This window comes from Pan troglodytes, chromosome 1 (assembly GCF_028858775.2).
Source record: "Pan troglodytes isolate AG18354 chromosome 1, NHGRI_mPanTro3-v2.0_pri, whole genome shotgun sequence".
Classification (NCBI taxonomy): domain Eukaryota; kingdom Metazoa; phylum Chordata; class Mammalia; order Primates; family Hominidae; genus Pan; species Pan troglodytes.
In genome coordinates this window covers 58,906,944-58,930,398 of record NC_072398.2, presented here as the reverse complement: position 1 = coordinate 58,930,398, position 23,455 = coordinate 58,906,944, and the positions used below count along the sequence as shown (strand labels likewise).

The window sequence follows — 23,455 nt, the reverse complement described above, 5'->3', positions numbered from 1 at the left end:
TCACAGACCGTTGGGGTCTTACCTTTATGGGTACCGCCTAGACGCTCTATCTTGGACAAAGTTTGAACTTTGTCATTTGTACCTTGAGCCACATGAGAATAAAACAAAAGTAGCTCAATCCATCTGATTCAGCAAATGCTATGGAGATCTCAGTGTCCCCTCTTTGCATGGTTTCTTTTTTATTCTGGTTTCAGAATATCCTTCCTATCAACTTATGAATACACAGAAGAATTCTTTTATTTGTAATCCATAATTTTAGTTATTTTAGTGGGAAATCTGTGTCACCTCTTGCTATTAGATTCGTGCAAATGTAATTGCGGTTTTTTGCCATTACTTTTAATGGCAAAAAAGTACCTTTGCTTTTATTTTCCTTTGCTTTTTTTAAATTCATTGTATTGATTTAGTCAAGTTGTGATTTATTTTTTATTATAATTTAATTTAATCTAATTGCACATCTGCCTTTCATTAATAATTTTCTCCCCTTTGCCAATGCTAATAATTGAAAATTCTTACTCTGATATAATATGAAAATTATATTTCACCAAAAAACTCTATTCCATAATGTGCCACCTACCCATTAAGATACTATCGTCTTAATTTTTCATTCTTTCATTCTCCTATCTCTACTCTCCACCTACCCAGGGTACTTTCAGAATTTTTGTATTTCTATTCTCCCCTCCTTTCAAAAATGTTTCAGGAAAAGACTTTTGTATGTTTGTCTATTTTTTTTCTGATTGCATAATTCTAAACTAGGATATCAATTTTTTTTGCATTATGTCACATTTGTTATTATTTAAAACATAGTATATATATTCAGAGTCTGTGAGTTTATATGGAGATTTGAACTCTATGACTATATTTATATACATTCAAACACACACACACACTCATACACTCACAAACACCTCTATATATTGTATTGCATATTACATCCTAAATTAAGTTTTCTTATATTTTTCTTTCCTTTCATCTTATGGTTACGAGACAGACTTTCTGTTCATTTTTATTTGTAACAATTCTCCATTAAATAATATATTATTCTCAAAAGCAAATTATTTGAGACTATAGTTCTCAAATTTTCAAGAATTTTCCCTATCAGCTATATTTCTTTAGAGGCTTATAGTGATTTTTCTAAAAGATATTGCTTTTTGTGGGATGCCTCAGAGTATGTGTTGCTATTTTTTTTTTCTTTATTTGCTCATTTGGACTCCAGTTCAACTGCAAGAATATTAGAATACTTCATTGGTAGCAACCCTGAGAGTACTGGAAGACTACTAGAGAAAACCATGCCACACAGCTGTAGCTTAAATAGAACAGCAGTAGCCTATTAGTTCTCAAATAAAAATCATGTCACGTTCATTTATGTAAGCCTATTCCCCAGCAGCCCTAAGCACAGCACAGACACTGAATAAACCTTCACCAAATATGCAAATAAATTTGGTAAATTGTAGACCTCCAGACACATTTACCCTTATATGGAGTACTAAATATTTTTATTATTTCTAGCAATTACAGGATCACTTACTATGTATACATTTTGCTTTAATTTCTAATATTATTAATTTAGGTAAGAGCAATTAAATGTTTTCACTAATCTTATTAAAACAAAAAAATTTAAGAGATCTTTCAAATGTAAAAAATAGCAACTGATTTCTGTTATAAGCATCAAGAAAAGTAAAATGTGTTAACTTAAGCAAAAATAGTAATGTATTATGTCAAAAATATGATAATTTTATAAATTCCAGCTTTACGTCATCATTTTCAATGGAAAGGATTCCATTTGGTTTTCAAACTTTAACCTACACCAAATGTGAACGCGTTTGAGAATTTGAACTGAATTGTTTAAGCCATTTTTGAGTTACGTGAAGGTGAGAGTACATTTTTCATGCACCTAGTTAAAGCAGGCCCCAAACTTTTCTACTGATGCAAGTCACAAAAGACTAATGATATATATTATATAGTCGACAGGATTATTAAATTTCTTACCAAAACCTCTAAATTTAAAAGGAAAAAATCATTTTTAAGATGACAAAATTTCCATTTATGAGTCCAAGAATTGCTAATAGAAGATTGTAGTTTAAAAGGAAAGAAAATACAATTAAGGTCAACTCAGATTTCTGTCTAAATTAGATAGAAAATGGATATAGGACAAATATCAAATTAGTGTAGCATTTCAGGGCAGAAATGTTATGAAGTTAATGCACTTTAAAAGGTAAAAGTAATTTAACCTCAACCTTTTACAATCCACCTAGAGGGAAAAGCAGAAGCTGAAATAGAAATTCTATGCCAAGCACATCCTCTAGTGAGTTTTGATCACTTAAAACTTGAGCTCCTCTTAAGCAGCATAATGGGTAAAATATCCATTATGAAGTGACATAAAATAAATTTGGAATTATATATCACATCACTAATTATTTCTTAAACCTAGCTAAGTTTTATTTAATTCCCTGAGCAAAAAGTGTTCAAATTTAAGACGGAGAAATAATATATTAAATGTTTAGAATGTTAAGGGGGAAAATATGATGTCTTTTTTAACTTGATATTTGTCAATGGCATGTCATATTTTTAAACTCATTTTTACTCCAGCTTGCTGTGGTACTTTTGGGTCTCTATTCACTTCCTTTCCAGTTACCACCAACTTGATAAGCCTGTCCTTTATGTCATTAGTCAAATCAGTGATGAAATGGTTGAATAGGATGGGGTCAGGGGTATTGCATCATTCATTTATAGAGATCATTATCTGTCAGCATTATATGTAATAGGAAATAAGAGACTCTCCAAGTACTGAGCAGCTCTGTAGTATGGTTTAAGATAGTATCGTAAGAATTTAGCTTGGAACAGTATGAAGGCTGTGTTTGCGTGATACGCAATGTTCCCCTTGACATATGGGAAGCAGAACCTTGGAATGTTCTACAAACCTCTTTTCCAACTACCATCCAGTGATTATGGGTGGAAATACATAAATTCACTAGATAACTTAGCCTGTATCTCAGGTTCAGTACATTTTGATAAGTTTTAATACAGGATTCTTGTATTGTAGCGTGGTTTTAATAAGGAATATGCCCTTAACTTGGCATGGTGGCTTACACAAGTAATACCAACAATTTGGGTGGTGAAGATGAGAGGATCTCTTGAGGCCAGGAGTTTGAGACCAGGCTGGAAAACACACTGAGACCCCATCTCTATAAATAATAATAATAACAACAATAATAATAATAAAATTTTAAAAAGTAAAACACCCTTAATTTGGTTCCCTTTTTAGCAATTGATTTCTTTTGGAAAGGGTAAGAGGATTTTGAAATTTCTACTCCCTAACCAAGTTATTTTTCTGTGTTAGAGCTTATTCCTGAGTCCTATGTATTTGGTTGAACTTGTACTTATAACTATGAGCATAATTTTTAAAAATAACATTTATAAAGCACTTAATATGTGCCAGGTACTGTTCTAAGCACCTTAAAAATATTAACTCTCCCTATTTTCCTGACAACCTTATGATGTAAGTGCTATTATTATCTTTCTTTTACAGATTATTAAACTGATACATAGAGATGACAGTTAATTGAGCAAAATGACACAATCAATACTTAGTGATATTGGGACACCAAACTAGGGCCATGTAGCTCTAGAATTAGAGCTCTTCATTTCTCTTCTCTTTGGCCTATTTCCGATATCACATGCCATGCTGAACCAAGGGGTATGTACAAATTGTGTAGAGAAATGGGAAACAAGGAGATACTTCTGTCAAACACTTAACTCTCTGCCTAGGAATGCAATAAAAGAAATTGAGGAAAAGCATGTATATCTAATAATGACTGTGTAACATCTACTGACAGGTAGATAAATCAATTTCAGAACAATATGGGAGGAGTAGAATGCAAAGATGTTTTTTGCATTTCACTTAATATGATATTTAACAATACTCTTTAACAACGACAACCAAAAAAACATAAAAAGAGATGGCTCATAAACCATGCTCATACATTTCAAAACCAACAAATAATTCCCTTATTTACCAGAGATCTTATCAAATGTAGGCAAACTAATCCAGTTTTTCTCTTTATTCAGACACTGATGATTAATAAAAAGATGATTTTGAAAACATTGAGTTCTTATTCATTCAATAGATGAGAGAACACAAGTCTCTCTACTAAAGATTTGTCAGATATACTATAACACAGATTTAATCAAAAGTCACTTTGTATATAGTTTGTAAAGATATTTTTTTCCTTCTAAGCACCTTTATTACTGGCAGCTGATATTTCACAAATTCACCAAAATGCATTCAACAAATATTTGTTGAGTGTCAGCATGTACAATGCTGCTGTGTTCCATGCTCAGTTCTGTGAGCATTTCAAAATGAGAGAGATTCTGCCAAAGGGCTTTACCAATTAGTTACACTGATGGGATTTCCTAGTTTAGCTGTGCTGTGATCTTGATGCACTGGAGACCATGATGTAGAATATACAGAATTATTATAAAAATAGATAGCAACTGTGTGTTGTTAAAAATAAGGTATTTCCAAAAGAGAGTATTGAGTTTTCTTTCTGCTTATTGAAAGAGCTATTACTCCACTACACTGAAGCAGAAGAAATATGAGGATATAGAAAGATTAAGGCCTATTGGGGATTTCTGTGAAACTTTTCAAAGCTGTTTCAGCATACATGCTAAAGTTGTTACCACTTAACTAATTTTAGCAATCTGGAACACTGGGATTGCTGCAGTTTCCGTTTGCCACAACATCATCAATTCTGCTCATGCTGAGTTAGGTTCATTTAATTTCAATTAGCATTTATTGAGCTCCTATCTTATACTGAGCTCTGATTGGAGAGATGAGAGAATAAACTACTTCTGTAATAAAATAAGTGCTCGATAACATTATGTTGCATAGCACTTTCAGATGCTAGTTTATTATTATTATTATTATTATTATTATTATTATTATACTTTAACTGCTAGGGTACATGTGCACAACATGCAGGTTTGTTACTTAGGTATACATGTGCCATCTTGGTTTGCTGCAGCCATTAACTCATCATTTACATTAGGTATTTCTCTTAATGCTATCCCTCCCCCTGTCCCACACCCCATGACAGACCCCAGGGTGTGATGTTCCCCGCCCTTTGTCCAAGTGTTCTCATTGTTCCATTACCACCTATGAGAACATACGGTGTTTGGTTTTCTGTACTTGTGACAGTTTGCTCAGAATGATGGTTTCCAGCTGGATCCATGTCCCTGCAAAGGACATGAACTCATCTTTTTTTATGGCTGCATAGTATTCCATGGTGTATATGTGCCACATTTTCTTAATCCAGTCTATCATTGATGGACATTTGGGTTGGTTCCAAGTCTTTGCTATTGTGAATAGGGCCTCAATAAACACACGTGTGGATGTGTCTTATAGTAGCATGATTTAAAATTCTCTGGGTATATACCCAGTAATGGGATCACTGGCTCAAATGGTATTTCTAGTTCTGGATCCTTGAGCAATCACCACACTGTCTTTCACAATGGTTGAACTAGTTTACACTCCCATCAACAGTGTAAAAGCATTCCTATTTCTCCACATCCTCTCCAGTATCTGTTGTTTCCTGACTTTTTAATGATTGCCATTATAACTGGTATGAGATGGTATCTCAATGTGGTTTTCATTTGCGTTTCTCTGATGACCAGTGGTGATGAGCATTTTTTCATGTGTCTGTTGGCTGCATAAATGTCTTCTTTTGAGAAGTGTCTGTTCATATCCTTGGCCCACTTTTTGATGGGGTTGTTTGCTTTTTTTCTTGCAAATTTGTTTAAATTCTTTGTGGATTCTGGATATTAGCCCTTTGTCAGACGGGTAGATTGCAAAAATTTTCTCCCATTCTGTAGGTTGTCTGTTTAGTCCGATAGTAGTTTCTTTGGCCTTGCAGAAGTTCTTTAGTTTAATTTGTGTATTTTGGCTTTTGTTGCCATTGCTTTTGGTGTTTTAGTCATGAAGTCCTTGCCCATGCCTATGTCCTGAATGGTATTGCCTAGGTTTTCTTCTAGGGTTTCTGTGGTTTTAGGTCTAACATTTAAGTCTTCGATTCATCTTGAATTAATTTTTGTATAAGGTGTAAGGAAGGGATCCAGTTTCATCTTTCTACATATGGCTAGCCAGTTTTCCCAGCACCATTTATTAAATATGGAATCCTTTCCCCATTTCTTGTTTTTGTCAGGTTTGTCAAGGATCAGATGGTTTTAGATGTGTGGTGTTATTTCTGAGGCCTCTGTTCTGTTCCATTGGTATATATATCTGATTTAGTACCAGTACCATGCTGTTTTGGTTACTGTAGACTTGTAGTATAGTTTGAAGTCAGGTAGGATGATGTCTCCAGCTTTGTTCTTTTTGCTTAGGATTGTCTTGGCAATGCAGCCTCTCTTTTAATTCCATATGAACTTTAAAATAGTTTTTTTTTTTCCAACTCTGTGAAGAAAGTCATTTGTAGATTGATGGGGATGGCATTGAATCTATAAATTACCTTGGGCAGTATGGCCATTTTCACGGTATTGATTCTTCCTATCCATGAGCATGGAATGTTCTTCCATTGGTTTGTGTCCTCTTTTATTTCGTTGAGCAGTGGTTTGTAGTTCTCCTTGAAGAGGTCCTTCACATCCCTTGTAAGTTGGATTCCTAGGTATTTTATTCTGTTTTTAGCAATTGTGAATAGGAGTTCACTCATGATTTGGCTCTCTGTTTGTCTCTTATTGGTGTATAGGAATGCTTGTGATTTTTGCACATTGATTTTGTATCCTGAGACTTTGCTGAACTTGCTTATCAGCTTAAGGAAATTTTGGGCTGAGACGATGGGGTTTTCTAAATATACAATCATGTCTTCAGCAACAGGGACAATTTGACTTCCTCTTTTCCTAATTTAATACCATTTATTTCTTTCTCTTGCCTGATTGCCCTGGCCAGAATTTCCAACACTAAGTTGAATAGGAGCAGTGAGAGAGGGCATCTCTGTCTTGTGCCTGTTTTCAAAGGGAATGCTTCCAGTTTTTGCCCATTCAGTATGATATTGGCTGAGTTTGCCATAAATAACTCTTATTATTTTGAGATACATTCCATCAATACCCAGTTTTGAGAGTTTTTAGCATGAAGCGCTGTTGAATTTTGTCAAAGGCCTTTTCTGCATCAATTGAGATAATCATGTGGTTTTTTTTCATTGGTTCTGTTTATGTGATGGATTACGGTTATTGATTTGCATATGTCGAACCAGCCTTGCATCCCAGGGTGAAGCTGACTTGATTATAGTGGATAAGCTTTTTGATGTGCTGCTGGACTCGGTTTGCCAGTATTTCGTTGAGGATTTTCACATTGATGTTCATCAGGGATATTGGTCTAAAATTCTCTCTCTCTTTTTTTTTTTTTTGTTGTGTCTCTGTCAGGCTTTGGTATCAGGATGATGCTGGCCTCATAAAATGAGTAAGGGAGGATTCCCTCTTTTTCTATTGATTGGAATGGTTTCAGAAGGAATGGTACCAGCTCTTCTTTGTACCCCTGGTATAATTTGGCTGGGAATCCATCTGGTCCTTGACTGTTTTTGGTTGATAGGCAATTAATTATTGTCTCAATTTCAGAGCCTGTTATTGGTCTATTCAGAGATTCAACTTCTTCCTGGTTTAGTCTTGGGAGGGTGTAGGTGTCCAGGAATTTGTCCATTTCTTCTAGATTTTCTAGTTTATTTGTGTAGAGGTGTTTATAGTATTCTCAGATGGTAGTTTGTCTTCCTGTGGGATTAGCGGTGATATCCCTTTTGTCATTTTTTATTGCATTTATTTTATTCTTCTCTTTTCTTCTTTATTAGTCTTGCTAGCGATCTATCAATTTTGTCAGTCTTTTAAAAAAACCAGCTCCTGGATTGATTGATTTTTTGAAGGGTTTTTTTGTGTCTCTCTCTCCTTCAGTTCTGCTCTGATCTTAGTTATTTCTTGTCTTCTGCTAGCTTTTGAATGTGCTTGCTCTTGCTTCTCTAGTTCTTTTAATTGTGGATTTTAGATCTTTCCTGCTTTCTCTTGTGAGTATTTAGTGCTATAAATTTCCCTCTACATACTGCTTTAAATTTGTCCCAGAGATTCTGGTATGTTGTGCCTTTGTTCTCATTGGTTTCAAAGAACATCTTTATTTCTGCCTTCATTTTGTCATTTACCCAGTAGTCATTCAGGAGCCAGTTGTTCAGTTTCCATGTAGTTGTGTGGTTTTGAGTGAGTTTCTTAATCCTGAGTTCTAATTTGATTGCACTGTGGTCTGAGAGACAGTTTGTTGTGATTTCTGTTCTTTTCCATTTGCTGAGGAGTTCTTCACTTCCAACTCTGTGGTCAACTTTGGAATAAGTGCGATGTGGTGCTGAGAAGAATGTATATTCTGTTGATTTGCGGCAGAGAGTTCTCTAGATGTTGATTAGGTCTGTTTTATCAGAGACTAGGATTGCAACCCCTGCTTTTTTTTTGCTTTCCATTTGCTTGGTAGATCTTCCTCCATCCCTTTATTTTGAGCCTATGTGTCTCTGCACATGAGATGGTTCTCCTGAATACAGCACACTGATAGGTCTTGACTCTTTATCCAATTTGCCAGTCTGTGTTTTTAATTGGGGCATTTAGCCCATTTATATTTAAGGTTAATATCGTTATGTGTGAATTTGACCTTTTCATTATGATGTTAGCTGGTTATTTTGCCCGTTAGTTGATGCAGTTTCTTCCTAGCATCGATGGTCTTTACAATTTGGCATGTTTTTGCAGTGGCTGGTACCGGTTGTTCCATTCCATGTTTAGTGCTTCCTTCAGGAACTCTTGTAAGGCAGGCCTGGTGGTGACAAAATCTCTCACCATTTGCTTGTCTGTAAATGATTTTATTTCTCCTTAAATTATGAAGCTTAGTTTGAGCTGGACATGAAATTTTGGGTTGAAAACTCTTTTCTTTAAGAATGTTGACTACTGGCCCCCCACTGTTTTCTGGCTTGTAGAGTTTCTGCAGGTAGAACTTCTGTTAGTCTGACGGGCTACCCTTTGTGGGTAACCCGACCTTTCTCTCTGGCTGCCCTTAATATTTTTCCCTTCATTTCAACCTTGGTGAATCTGACAATTATGTGTCTTGTGGTTGCTCTTCTAGAGGAGTATCTTTGTGGTGTTCTCTGTATTACCTGAATTTGAATGTTGGCCTGACTTGCTAGGTTGGGGAAGTTCTCCTGGATGATATCCTGAAGAGTGATTTCCAACTTGGTTCCATTCTCCTGTCAGTTTCACGTACACCAATCAAACGTAGATTTAGTCTTTTCACATATTCCCATATTTCTTGGAGGCTTTGTCCGTTTCTTTTTACTCTTTTTTCTCTAAACTTCTCTTCTTGCTTTATTTCATTAATTTGATCTTCAATCATTGATACCCTTTCTTCCACTTGATCAAATTGGCTAGTGAAGCTTGTGCATGTGTCATGTAGTTCTTGTGCCATGGTTTTCAGCTCCATCGGGTCATTTAAGGTCTTCTCTACACTGTTTATTCTAGTTAGACATTTGTCTAATCTTTTTTCAAATTTTTTAGCTTCCTTGCGATGGGTTCGAACATCCTCCTTTAGCTGGGAGATGTTTGTTATTACTGACCTTCTGAAGCCTACTTCAGAGTTATTCTCCATCCAGCTTTGTTCTGTTGCTGGTGAGGAGCTGCGATCTTTTGGAGAAGAAGAGGTGCTCTGGTTTTCATAATTTACAGCTTTTCTGCTCTGGTTTCTCCCCATCTTTCTAGTTTTGTCTACCTTTGGTCTTTGATGTTGGTAACCTACAGATGGGGTTTTGGTGTGGATTTCCTTTTTGGTGATATTGATGTTATTCCTTTCTGTTTGTTAGTTTTCCTTCTAACAGTCAGATCCCTCAGCTGCAGGTCTGTTGGGGTTTGCTCGGAGGTCCACTCCAGACCCTGTTTGCCTGGGTATCACCAGTGGAGGCTGCAGAGCAGCAAATATTGCTGCCTGTTCCTTCCTCTGGAAGCTTCGTCCCAGAGGGGCACCCACCTGTATGAGGTGTCAGTTGGCCTCTACTGGGAGGTGTCTCTCAGTTAGGCTACATGGGGGTCAGGGACCCACTTGAGGAGGCAATCTGTCCATTCTCTGAGCTCAAACATCGTGCTGGGAGAACCACTGCTATTTTCAGAGCTGTCAGACAGAGACGTTTAAGTCTGCAGAAGTTTCTGCTGCCTTTTGTTCAGCTATGCCCTGCCCCCAGAGGTGGAGTCTACAGAGGCAGCAGGCCATGCTGAACTGTGGTGGGCTCTGCCCAGTTCAAGCTTCCCCAGCTGCTTTGTTTAACTACTCAAGCCTCAGCAATGATGGATGCCCCTCCACCTGCCAGGCTGCTGCCTTGCAGGTCAATCTCAGTCTGCTGCCCTAGCAGTGAGCAAGGCTCCGTGGGCATGGGACCTCACTGAGCCAGGCACAGGATATAATCTGGTGTGTCATTTGCTAAGACCGTACCTGGAAAAATGGGACACTCCCACCCAAATACTGCATTAGTTATTGTTTTAAGAGCTTTTCAAATATTAACTCATTGGAAAAATAAAAACAAAACAACATAGAGAAAATTCAATGAAACCAAAAGCTCTTTCTTGGAAAGGATCAACAAAGTTGAAAAAAAAGTTTCCCTTGATTGATCAAGATAAAAAGAGAAAACTCATGTAACTAAAAGTAAGGAAACTAGAAATAACTAAAAATCAGGAATAAATTAGGGATATTACTACTGGCCTTACAGAAACACAAAGAATATTAAAGAAATACTATGAACAATTGCATGCCAACAAATTGTATAATTTCAATGAAATGGAAACATTTATAGGAAGACAGAGACTTTCTTAAGTGATGATCTTGATTTCCTTTATCACATAGAATATGAAGGTCATTGCTCAGGTTTAGAAGGGCCAAGCCTGGATAGAGTTGGTGAGGAGAGTGACAAATGTTTGGAGGAGCCATGTAGCCACAAGATAAAGCTGAACAAGGGCTAGGCATAGTGGTTCAAGCCTGTAATCTTAGCACTTGGGGTGGCCAAAGTTGGAGGATCTCTTAAGCCCCTTAAGTTCTTGAAACTGAACTCAAGAAGAAATACACAGTATGAATAAACCTAGTGAAGAGATTGAACTAGTAACCAAAATCTACCTACAAAGAAAAGTTCACATCTAGATGGTTTCACCACTAAATTCAACCAAAAACTCAAGGAAGAATTAATACCAATTCTTCATAAACTCTTTCACAAAATAGAAGTGGAAGGAATATTTCCCGATTCCTTTTATGAGGCCAATATTACCGCCTACCAAAACCAGACAGATGTATCTCAGGAAAATATAGTCCAATATCCACTTTGAATATAGGCATACCAATCCTCAGCAAACTACTGGCAAACTAGATCTAGCCACATATAAAAGAAATATACACATTGACCAGATGAGATTTAGCCCAAAGAATGCAAAGTTTATGCAACATCCTAAAATCAACTAATGTAATAAATCATGTAAATAGAATTAAAAAATAAAAATTACATGCTTAATAGACATAAAATGCATTTGATAAAATCAACACATTTTCATGTAAAAAACACTCACCAAGCTATGAATTAAAAAGAACTTCCTCCATGTATTAAAGAGCATGTATGAAAAACCCACAGATAACATCCTACATGATAATGAGAGAAGGAATACTTTCTTCCTAAGAGCAGGACAAAGGAAGAATTTCCATTCTCACCACCAGGAGAATTAGGCAATAAATAAATAAATAAATAAATAAAATAAAGTGCAATACAGACTGGACAAGAAGAAGTACAATTGTCTCTGTTTGCAGATAACATTATCTAATAGAAAGTCTCAAAGAAGGCCAGTCATGGTGGCTCACACCTGCAATCCCAGCACTTTGGGAGGCTGAGGTGGGTGAAACACCTGAGGTCAGGAGTTCAAGACCAGCTTGACCAATATGTGAAACCCGGTCTCTACTTAAAATACAAAAATTAGCCAGGCGTGGTGGCAGGCACCTTCGTCCCAGCTACTTGGGAGGCTGAGATAGGAGAACTGCTTGAGCCTGGGAGTCAGAGGTTGCAGTTAGCCAACATTGAGCCACTGCACTCCAGCCTGGGCAACAGAGTGAGACTCCATCTCAAAAGAAATTGGAAAAAAAAAAAAAAAAGAGAAAAAAAAAAGAAAAAGAAAAGGAAAGCAAAAACAGAGTGGTTACCAGGATGGGAGAGGTGGTAGAGGGAGGTCATGAGGTCATGACAAGATATTAGGTCAATGAGCACAAAGTTGCAGTTATATAGGATGAATAAATGTAGAGATCCAATGTATGACATGAAGATTATAGTTAAAAATATTGTATCTCCTAGTGGAAATTTGCAAAGAGAATAGATTCTAGCTGCTCTCACCACAAAGAAAAAAAGTATGTAAGATGAAAAGATGATTGGTATGGTAATTTGCTTGGCTGTAGTAACCATTTCACTATGTTTAAATACATTAAAACACTATGTTGTACACCCTAAATATATACAATCAAAAAGAGTACCAAATATGAATCTTTCCTATAAATGCAAAATATAAAATGTGCAACAATTATGAATGGTTCATATGCATATTTTCTTGGGTATTCTTAAAGTAAGTTTTAAAAACATATATATATATAGAGAGAGAGAGAGAGGTAAAATTAAATATATTATCATTTTACTGATTTTACCCCCAAATAACAAATAATTTACTTATCAAAACTGCTTCTTGGAAAAGTATTGTCATGTTTAATTTCATAAATAGCTTTAAAATTTTAATGTAATGTATTTTATAATTTCAGAAATGTAAATTCAGAGTTAGCTCTAGTGCCTTTTCAACATCACCTGCAACACTCTTAAGTTAACTATGCAGCAGTAAAAAATTTCAAGATGGATTTTTTTAAGCTGAAATACTGACCTTCAAGTTAATTGTAATATATTGTTTCTACTTATTCCTAGGTTTGCTGCTCAAAACTTTCCAAACACTATAATTTTGAAAGCTATCTGATTGTCTTTTCTTTTCTACATTTCAAGAATACAAGAAACACAGTAACATATCAGTAATTATTTTTGAAAATAATTACTTTTAAAACTTTTTAATAGAGTCCTATTATAAAAACTTAATTTTACTCAGTGCATTATTTCTAAAAATTAAAATAACAAGAAAATTCTCTTTGAAAATAATGTGTGACATAATATATCAGGTGATAGATTAAATATCTTTTCAAAATACACAATGTATTGTGTTTTTCTCATCACCATCAATTATACAGCATTAACTTTTATTAGACTATTTAAAAATAAAAATATGTTAGTATAATTTTTTGAATAACTTAAGTCAATTGAATTGAGTCTTGGTAGAAAATAATGACCAACTCTAGACATTACACTTCACATTTTATTGGACTACAAATAATATTGTGAAATAAAATTTGATATAAACACTATTAATTGCAAGAGTATAGCAATTAATTAAGCTATGGATGTTTGTGTCAGTGTTTTTTATTTACACATTAATTAATTAAGTATAGTATAATTTATATTCATAATTATAAAAGACAAAACAAACATATCACTTTATTCCACTTTCTAGAAACTGGCTCATAGTTAAATTGCTTAACTCTTGTGATTTGTAAGAATTAGCGTGATAAAAGCTGGCATGATTTTGTAGATCTAATTACATTTTTGCTGTTACCTGATAACAGTTCTATTTACTTTATTTTTTACCAATTATCTGTCTCCTAAATTCTGTAAATCACAGAACAACTTCATTCAATATTTGCTCTAGAAATTAAATACCTACTATATGTCACTTAAAACACAACTTATATTACCAAATCAAAGAAACTGTGAATCTTGTTATCCTTAGTTTGACAATTTAAAGCATACAAGCAATGCATTGAACCTTTAGGTATTTAGTAAAGGAATTAAGATCTTGGTTTCAGAGACTACAAGAGCACTTTACATCGAATTGTTTATTCAACTAGAAAATATTTCAGTAGTTGAATACCCTTGGATCCAGCCTACTGAAGTCCCCTCACACATCTACTCAGTTCCTCATATTTACTTCTAAGCACTTGCAATCTTAGTCATACTTAAAAATGAAGAGGGACACCTTTTAACTGTGCAGGGACACATTTGATAAGTAATAAAAATAAAAGATACTCTCCATACAAAATTGCACAGACACATCAGTGTTCATGTAACTCAGAGCTGCTGACTTCCTGCAGTGCACATGATCATGGGTTTCTGGCTCCACTCTTGCTTGAACACAGCACACAAGCACAATGCCCTTCCCTGGAACCTTCATAATAACCCTGAGTGCAGCTAACCTTGGCCTGGAAAATCATCAGCTACTTAAAATTACAGCTGCCTCAGAAGGAAATTCCCCTGAGGTCTAAATTAAACCCTGAAAGGTGTAATTGCTCTCCACTCTTTCCCATTCCCCGCTACCTCACCACCTCACGCTTGCACTCCCTATGAATTTCCATGCCTGTATTCTTGGCTAAGTTGTTACCAGCTGGTGCTTATCTTATTTCCTTTTTTCCTTAGTTACAGCACAAGATGGGTACTTCTGTTCACAATGATATAGACCCTGTTTCATTCCCACTGTTTGCTGTTTCCTCCACCTAGTATAAAGCCCCCTTTCCTCCCATCTCCAGCTACTCTACACACACTTTAAATCATTTTTATTATGAGCACTGGAACTCCTTTCCATGGTTAACGGACAATGAGCATTCCCCGTGGCCCTGTCAAGGTGAGACTGTTGACTCCCAAATTCCAGATTACTCTTTCTTCCTTCTCAGAACTGCTTAGATGACACACTTCCTATAAGTGTCACTTCTTTGGGACTCGTTTTGACCACACAGCTAGGTTATAGACTTAATGAATCATCATTATTCCCATTTGTATTAACAGAGTCTAAATACAATGCCTGTATACAACAGTATGCCTCATTAAAACATATATATACATATATATACACATATATATACATATATATACACATATATACATATATACATATGTGTATATATATACACATATATACACACACACACACATATATATATATATATATATATTTTTGTGTGTGTGCCACATACTTCTCCTGTGGGAGAAGAGAAGTATATGCAAATACCCATTATGTTTTGACGTGAAATGTGCCTGTATATTTCTTACTTAGAGTACAAAAACTGTTGTATAATTTCACAGACACACTTGGTGCTGAACAGCAACAACAAAAATCAATAGCTATATAATAAAATCATTTACAACAATGATTTCTTCTATTAGAAAATACAGTTTGACCAAAGTTTCTGTTTAAATCCTTGAAATTGATTTCTGGAAAAGTTTAGTTTTCCTCAGCAACCACAAGCTAAGTTTCTCTAACAACATCTTACAAAATTTTTAAATTAACTGAAACATCTGCATTCATGCTGGCTACATTTTTATCTGTACAGCATAAATATTATTTATATACTTGTTACTCAATGTAACATTAGTCCTAGAGTCAGAAGCCAACTAATTATATTGCATGATTTGTATCTACTGAAGTCTGTTTCCCAACATCATCTACTAGCAACATTAGGATTTTGTCATATTGTTTAAGTAACCCTTAAGCTAAAGGTATTTCCACATCACCTTTAATTTTCTCCAGTACATCCCGAACAAAAAGATATACTTGGAGCAATCTTCCGAGCATTCTAACCCATTTATGGGTTTAAGTTGAAGTAGTAACTTTTTTTTTTTTTTTTTTTTTTTTTTTTTTTTTTTTTGAAACAGAGTCTCGCTCTGTCGCCCAGGCTGGAGTGCAGTGGTGTGATCTCCGCTCACTGCAAGCTCTGCCTCCCAGGTTCATGCCATTCTCCTGCCTCAGCCTCCCAGTAGCTGGGACTACAGGTTCCCACCACCATACCCAGATAATTTTTTGTATTTTTAGTAGAGAGGGTTTCACTGTGTTAGCCAGCATGGTCTCGATCTCCCGACCTCAAGTGATCCACCCGCCTCGGCCTCCCAAAGTGCTGGGATAACAGGCCTGAGCCACCGTGCCAGGCCTAAGTAACTTTTCAACTGACACAACAATGAACACACATTAATTTTAGTTTCATAAAGTAATACAACGTTACATTTAATCATTCCTTTTTGTATTGACTATGAAAGGTTAGATTTGAAACACTCCAAAATGCTCTCTATATTATTTTGTTATGGTTAACTTAGGCTAGGATCATACTCTTCTGACTCTGTTAATTTTACAATGGCCATTTGACAAATGAAATTACATTGACCTAATTTGCCAGAGAATATGTCTAAAACTTACTGTTTAGGAGACAACAATTTCTCCTCTCTGTCTCTCAATCTCTTTCTCTCATTCATTTTCTTTTTTTCTTTTGAAAATCAGAACTAAATTATTCTCCTCTTTTCTCAGTTTTGATAAAGTCAACCTTAGTGTATTCAAAGTCAAATGACTTTAGTGAACACATAATATTAATCCACCAATTCTAGATTATGTTATATTTTGCCTCCTAGAAACCTATATAACCATGCACCTGTACATCTTAATATATCTTAAAAACATTGAGGGGTCATTTTCTATGAAGCAGGACTTCTTAAAAATATTTTGTGCCATGGACGACTTTAAGCCTGATAAAGCCTCTCTTCTCAGAATAGTATTTTTAAATGGGTAAAATAAATTAAGGAGAATTATAAAAGAAATTGATGTTATTAAAACAAATTTGTATTCATGTTTATTTTGTGAGGGAGTCTGTGTACCCCAAGATAAATTCATACAATTCAAATATACTTTAATTACATTTAACCATGAAAAATCTTGACCTACTTATCAAGTAAATATTATATTGAAATACATACAATTTCATCTTAAATATATTACATAACTGAAAGCAAGAAAATTGTAAATATATTTTTATAAAATAATTGTTTAAATTCATGGAATAAGCAAATACATAAAAATTCCTTTTGGATATAGAGGAAACAAACAATGGAAGGTGATAATTTTAGCGTAAACTCATTCTTACCTTTATGGCAGTGGATGCAATTTGAATGTGGTGAAGTCTCCGAAGGGTGCTGTCCCTGTCAATGAAATAAGAAGCGGCTAGCTGATGTAGCGTCTCCAGAGTGACCGAAGAGCTATTGGTGCTGGAATCACTTCCTTCAGCTCGTTTGCTCAACTTCCGCTTGTCCACAAAAATTGTGAGTGACTCCTCTCCTGCATTAATAATATTTCAAATTATTCAATTTTCCACTTAAAATCTTTTTTTTAACTTATCTGCAGGTGGAAAGGTCTAGCTTATGGATATAGTAAAACAAAGGAGAGATATATGCCAAAAGGGCAAGGGGTTTTATTTTTGGTCACAGATATTTCTCAAGTACCTCAAAAAGTGCCTGGGATATTGGTCACTTTAAACACGTAGTTACTGAATGTCAGATATTTAGCTTTTGCTGAACAGTTTCTCCAGATTTTATTGACTTTCTAACATAGTTTAGCATAACACTCATATGGTCCAAAATAAAATTAATTTATGGAAAACAAACAAGTGAGGGGCATAAAATGAAACTGTATTTTACTCAGGGCCGGGCGCGGTGGCTCACGCCTGTAATCCCAGCACTATGGAAGGCCGAGGCGGGCGGATCATGAGGGCAGGAGATCGGGACTATCCTGGCTAACACGGTGAAACCCCGTCTCTACTAAATATATATATCTAAATTAGCCGGGCGTGGTGGCGGGCGCCAGTAGTTCCAGCTACTCCGGAGGCTGTGGCAGAAGAATGGCGTGAACCCGGGAGGCGGAGCTTGCAGTGAGCAGAGATTCCCGCCACTGCACTCCAGCCTGGGCGACAGAGCGAGACTCCGTCTCAAAAATAAATAAATAAATAAATAAAAAGAAAGAAATTGTATTTACTCAGAAATTTTTACCATAGAATAGAATATCCAAATGGAAACATGACAAAGCACTAGTTTTCATCTGCACCTTTAAAATTCAGATAAAGCATGTGTATGCATATACAGGTATGTATATATATGTAATAAATTCAGAATTTCCCTGCATAGGATATATTAAAACATTGTGTGTTAATACACTGTGTGAAAAACACTGAAATCTATGTAGGATTTAGGTAGTAGCAATTGGTTCTCAAACGTAAAACGTAAAGTGTATTACAATTAAGCTGAACTTTTCAATGTCCAAAAGACAAAAATCCTTGTCATTGTTAGACATTAAGAACTTGTGATCCTCCGACAAACATATTATTGGATACTCATCTAGCACATAATTGTCAAACTTGCTGTTTTCATTCTTTCAGGAACCCTTTTGTTTGGGTAGTATTGTGCCCATTTATAAACGAATGAGTCACTTTTATGAAAAGGCAAATAAGTTTGTCTAATAGAATAGTTTGCATTTCCTCTCTTTCTTACAATAATATCAATTTTAAAATGACATAGCCCAGGTGGCAATCCAATCTTAAGTAAGAGCTCTTACATGTCTACCAGAGATCAGTTCAGCTTCTCTCAGAAATAGATTTCAACAAATATTATTTCTAAAACTCACATTTCTTGTTAGTATTTGGACCCCAACATGCATATTAGAAATCAGTTAGAGGAAGGAGAATAGTTTAAGGAAAAATATACATCTCAAGAATAAATAGGTGGGTCAAATCATCAACAATATTAGGTAATGTAAATGAAAAACAGCTTTGGAGTAGAGGCAGCTAAAAGAGAAAAAGAATACATACATAAATGCTATAAAATAAACAAACAAAAAATCCCCTGCAATCATTCTCTCCAAGAAAAAGATAAACAGGTGAGGAAATTTCAGGAAGTGCATCTCAGAATGACCAATGAATCAGAAAAACTCATGCACGTGATAAGTCATGAGAGTGCCAAAACATACAAATACCCTGTAGATAGATGTAGAAAGAACACCAGTGGTATGGTGGTCTAAGTAAGTACTCACAGTGTAGTTCTGTGAATTATGCAAGAGACATGTCTAAATAAGGAAAATTAAAAATAAAATGACAGAGACATCTTGGTAAATGTAAATTAAAAATAAAGCTAATAATCTTGATATTAGAGAATTTAGGTGAAAAAATTGTTAAATGAGAAAAAATAGCAATGTAGTGCTAGTAACAGAAACTTGCAATGTTGCTTTAACAGCAACACTTTTCATAAAGCACAAGATACAGGAGCAATAGACATACACTGATATTATGAGACTTCAACACATATTTCTTTCTAGGTACAAAGGGGATAAAAGTAATGATAGAAATATATACAACATCAAAATAAGGTAGATCTTATCAATAAATTGTAAACCTTATGTTAAGAATAGTGCAAATAAAACTTACTTTCAATAATACACAGAACATTTACAAACGGTGACCATGTATTTTGTTACAAAGAAACCTTTAGTAAATTCCATAAATTTGTAAGAATATAGTATGACTCACTGATGGCAATAAAAAACCTAAAAGTTAACAGAAAATTTAAAAAGATATTACTATTACATGTGAAAATTCCCTATTGTATAATACTTGAATGATAGGCTAACTTAAAGCAAAATTACAAATTTTAAAGGAAAATGTTATACATCAGAATTTAAGGAACACAGCTAAAGCACCGCTGAGAGAAATATCCATAACATACATGAGTTAACTACATGATTCTAAAATCAAAGAAAAATGATAAAAAAAGCTTATATCCAATAAAAATAAATACAAAGGTAAAAGCAGGTGTTCGTTGTTTTTTAAAAGAGTGGAAATGACAAACACAACCAAAATTAGCTTCTTTCAGGAGAAAAAACACCGATTAGTCAACCTACTTTTTTTCTTTGTGGAGAAAGAAAATTACATAACGAATTGACAGAATAAATATATAATAAAACAGAGAATAGAGCATTTACTTAAAAACAGGGAAGAACTATTTTCTAAAACATATTGCAAATAAGATTAGGTGTTACAGAACACCTTCCCCACAACCCCCCAAAAAATTAACATACCCAAATAGTTCACAGTGGATTTTTGCCTGAAGTTTAAATATAAAAAAATTGATAATACTGAAAATGTAAAACTTCTAAATCTATTTTTATAAACTGAGTGTAAGATTAGCACAGATATCTAAAAATCATCATATACAATATATTTTACAATTAATAAATATTGAAGCAAAATTATGACTAAAACAATAATGAACAATATCCAACAGTAAATATTAAAAATGCGTATCTCATGACCAATAGGATAATTCCAATACTGCAAAACTGGCTCAATAGTAGGAAATCATTAATATAATTCAGCATATTAACACATCCAGAAACAAAAATGCTGCTATCCTCTATTACTTAAAATACATTTATGAATAATTATAACTATTTATGATTAACTAAGAATAAATTAGGAATCAATGAATAATAATGTTTTTTTCCATAGAGATGGAGTCTCACTGTGTTGCCCAGGCTGATCTCAAACTTCTGGCCTCAAGTGATCCTCCCACCTCAGCCTCCCAAAGTGCCGGGATTGCTGCCATGAGCCACTCCACCTTGTAAATACTTCTTTAAAGAAGAGAAATATAGGATCCTAAGCATAAAAGCCAGCAACTTTCTTAATGGGGAAACACAGGAGGCATCTCTATTAAAATCAGAACCAGACAAACATACCCACAGTTGCTTCTATTATTCAACATGCTAATAAATATATTAAAATGTAAACATAGAAGAGAATGCAAATTAGAATCACAGTGTCAGAAAAAACACTTAAACTATGTTTATTTTGCAGATAATATGATTATGCAGGTGAAAATCCAAAATTTAATAGACAAACTACTGCACATGTACAGTAACAAAAGTTAGTAAGGTACAAGCAAATAATAAAAATATTACTATCTCAATAGACTGAAACACATGAATATTATCTAAGTATAAATAATAATGGATTAGATCACACCATTTAAACAGCACAAAAAATGTGAAACATACATGAAAAGATTTGTAAATCACTTCTGAAAGTTGCCATAATAGACCTTATTAAATGACATGATTGATTTTTTTCTTGAGCACAAATATTCAACATCAAAATTTATCAGTTTATCTTAATATTTTGTTTCCTGGAAGTAGGAAAATTAGTCATGTCAGTAATGAATTGTAAGTGAAAAAAGTAAGAAAGACTTAAAAAGAATAGGCAAGAATGAGAACATCTTACCATATCTGAATGCAAATTGTAAAATCTGTATAATTAAACAGTGCAGGCTGACACATGAATAGGCAGACAAAGTAGAACAGGAAAAATATCCATAAAATAACAAGTACATGTGGAAATTTCACATGTAATAAGAGTGGGATAGTAATTCCTTGGGAAAAGATAGACTTTTTACTAAGTGACACCTAAATAGCAATTTGGAAAACAAGGGAGATGATTCTATCAAAGGATAAACTCCAAACAGATTAGAGACATGATTATTTAATGAAATGAAACCATTTGAGTACTAGAGGAAAGTTCATGAAAATACAAAGGAAGGAAATAATTCATAACTAAAAATCCAACGGTAAGGACATAAAACATTCATGAATTAGAACAAGTAAAACCAGATTTTTTCTCAGCACAAAATCACAAATAAAACAAATTGCATTGATAAGGAATATTTACAACTTATATAACGGACAAATGGTTAATTCCTCTAACATTCCAAGAACTCCTAGAAATCAAGGAAAAGGAAAACAAGAATCAGATAGAAAAATAGGAATAAATAGGAAAAGAGTGTTCAGACAAAAAGAGATAAAACTAGCCCACATAGATTTGAAAATATATTCAATCTAAGTCATAGCATGAGAAATACAAATTAAAAGTATATTGGTATATTACTTTGCAATGACAGAATTTGCTAAAATCCATACTTTGACAACTTGGGCAAATCTATTGGAAAAGTAGAAATAAACAGGCCTTCTGATGTATTGTTGGTGGGACTGCAAAATGATACAACTTACATAGAGGGAACATTGGCAATAGATATCAATAATCTACTCCACAATCCTACTTTTTAGAATGTATTTCAAAGGATGACTGACTAAAACATGCAAAACATGTCTCACTGTGGCTTTATTATTGACATTTGGCAACAACATAAATGCCCATCGGTAGGAATAAACTAGGTTACAACCATACAGTAGAACAATGTGCAGCCAGAAGAAGGCAGCAAAGATTATTTCTACGGAGATCTCATAAAGTGGATAAAAATTGTTTCCGAAGAGTTTTTTATAAGAAAAGGGTAGATACAAGTATAAAGATATATGTATTTATTTCTTTTTATTTGGAAAAAAGCATCAAACACTGGAAGGATTAACCGAAAGTATTTATGAATATTTACCTACAGGAACAGGAAAATCAACATAGATAGAAATATGATATTTAAAGAAACACTTTTGGAACAAAGATTCCTCTGAACATATTTTATCATGTTGTTTAAGCACTAGAAACATTTTTAAAATGATTTATTTATAAAAATAAAATTATATCAAATTTTAAAAGCCATCCGTAAAAAATAAAAACAGAATCCAGTGATACTAATTGTATATCATGTTTGTAAAAATAAGTGACTTAAGAACACATTATTTTGAATGTAAATCAATTTTTGGAATATATTCTGAAGACGAATAAAGGTGCAAAGAATCAATAAACTTTATACCTAGTGCATGAGCAGCATATTCATAGTAGTACGGTTTTATGCAGTATGTTGTTACATATGAGTATATGGGTATTCATTGTACAAATATCTCTACTTTGGGTATCTTTGAAAAGTCATTGAAGACAAAATCATAATGGGACGAGTATTCATAACTCCTGTTCTACATCTGGCCCAGGTTTAAAATATATTGTTTTATAATAAAAATATGCTGAAGTAATTGGTAAGTTCATAACCAATACTATGGCTAAAATAAAACTCTAAAGGATTCGGCTATTCCGATGATTACACTTGGAAAATGCATTAAAATGTTGAAGAAGCATCCAAGTTCAACCCTGATGCATTCAATGTTTTATACACATTCTTGTATTTGGAAGGAGACTTCCACGTTTTTAAGAACATAATAATTATATCAAATATTTTCTTCAGTTGAGTAATATATTAAATTCAAAACATTTGATCCAATTAACCAATTGGACATTAGTTTTGCCTCCCGGAGATGCAAGAAAGCCATTTTAAATATGTGAAGAGAGTCATTTTCAGTAAGTATCCCTTTGTATGGAAGTGAATTTTCCTATTACTGAAGGTGTTGCAGCATTAATTGAAAATCTATATGTTGTTGAACAGAAGAGATAATTAGACCAATAGAAGGCATTCTTTCACTGGTTTATGAGGTCCTGGAAGACAGAAATGTATAATCAGTTTTAGTTTAGATGTAAGTGTACCAAGTTTTACTGTCAAAC

At 34.2% G+C, this 23,455-nt stretch overlaps 1 protein-coding gene across 5 annotated transcripts in view; it reads right to left on the bottom strand.

The window, feature by feature from the left end:
* BRINP3 (BMP/retinoic acid inducible neural specific 3) overlaps window positions 1-23,455 on the bottom strand; it is a 386,225-nt gene that overhangs the window by 152,450 nt on the left and 210,320 nt on the right. For all 5 annotated transcript variants that reach the window (XM_525003.9, XM_063794383.1, XM_016934383.2 and 2 more), the window contains one exon: window positions 17,063-17,253. In XM_525003.9, coding sequence (XP_525003.1) covers window positions 17,063-17,253 — 191 coding nt within the window. The remainder of the gene's footprint in view (window positions 1-17,062; window positions 17,254-23,455) is intronic.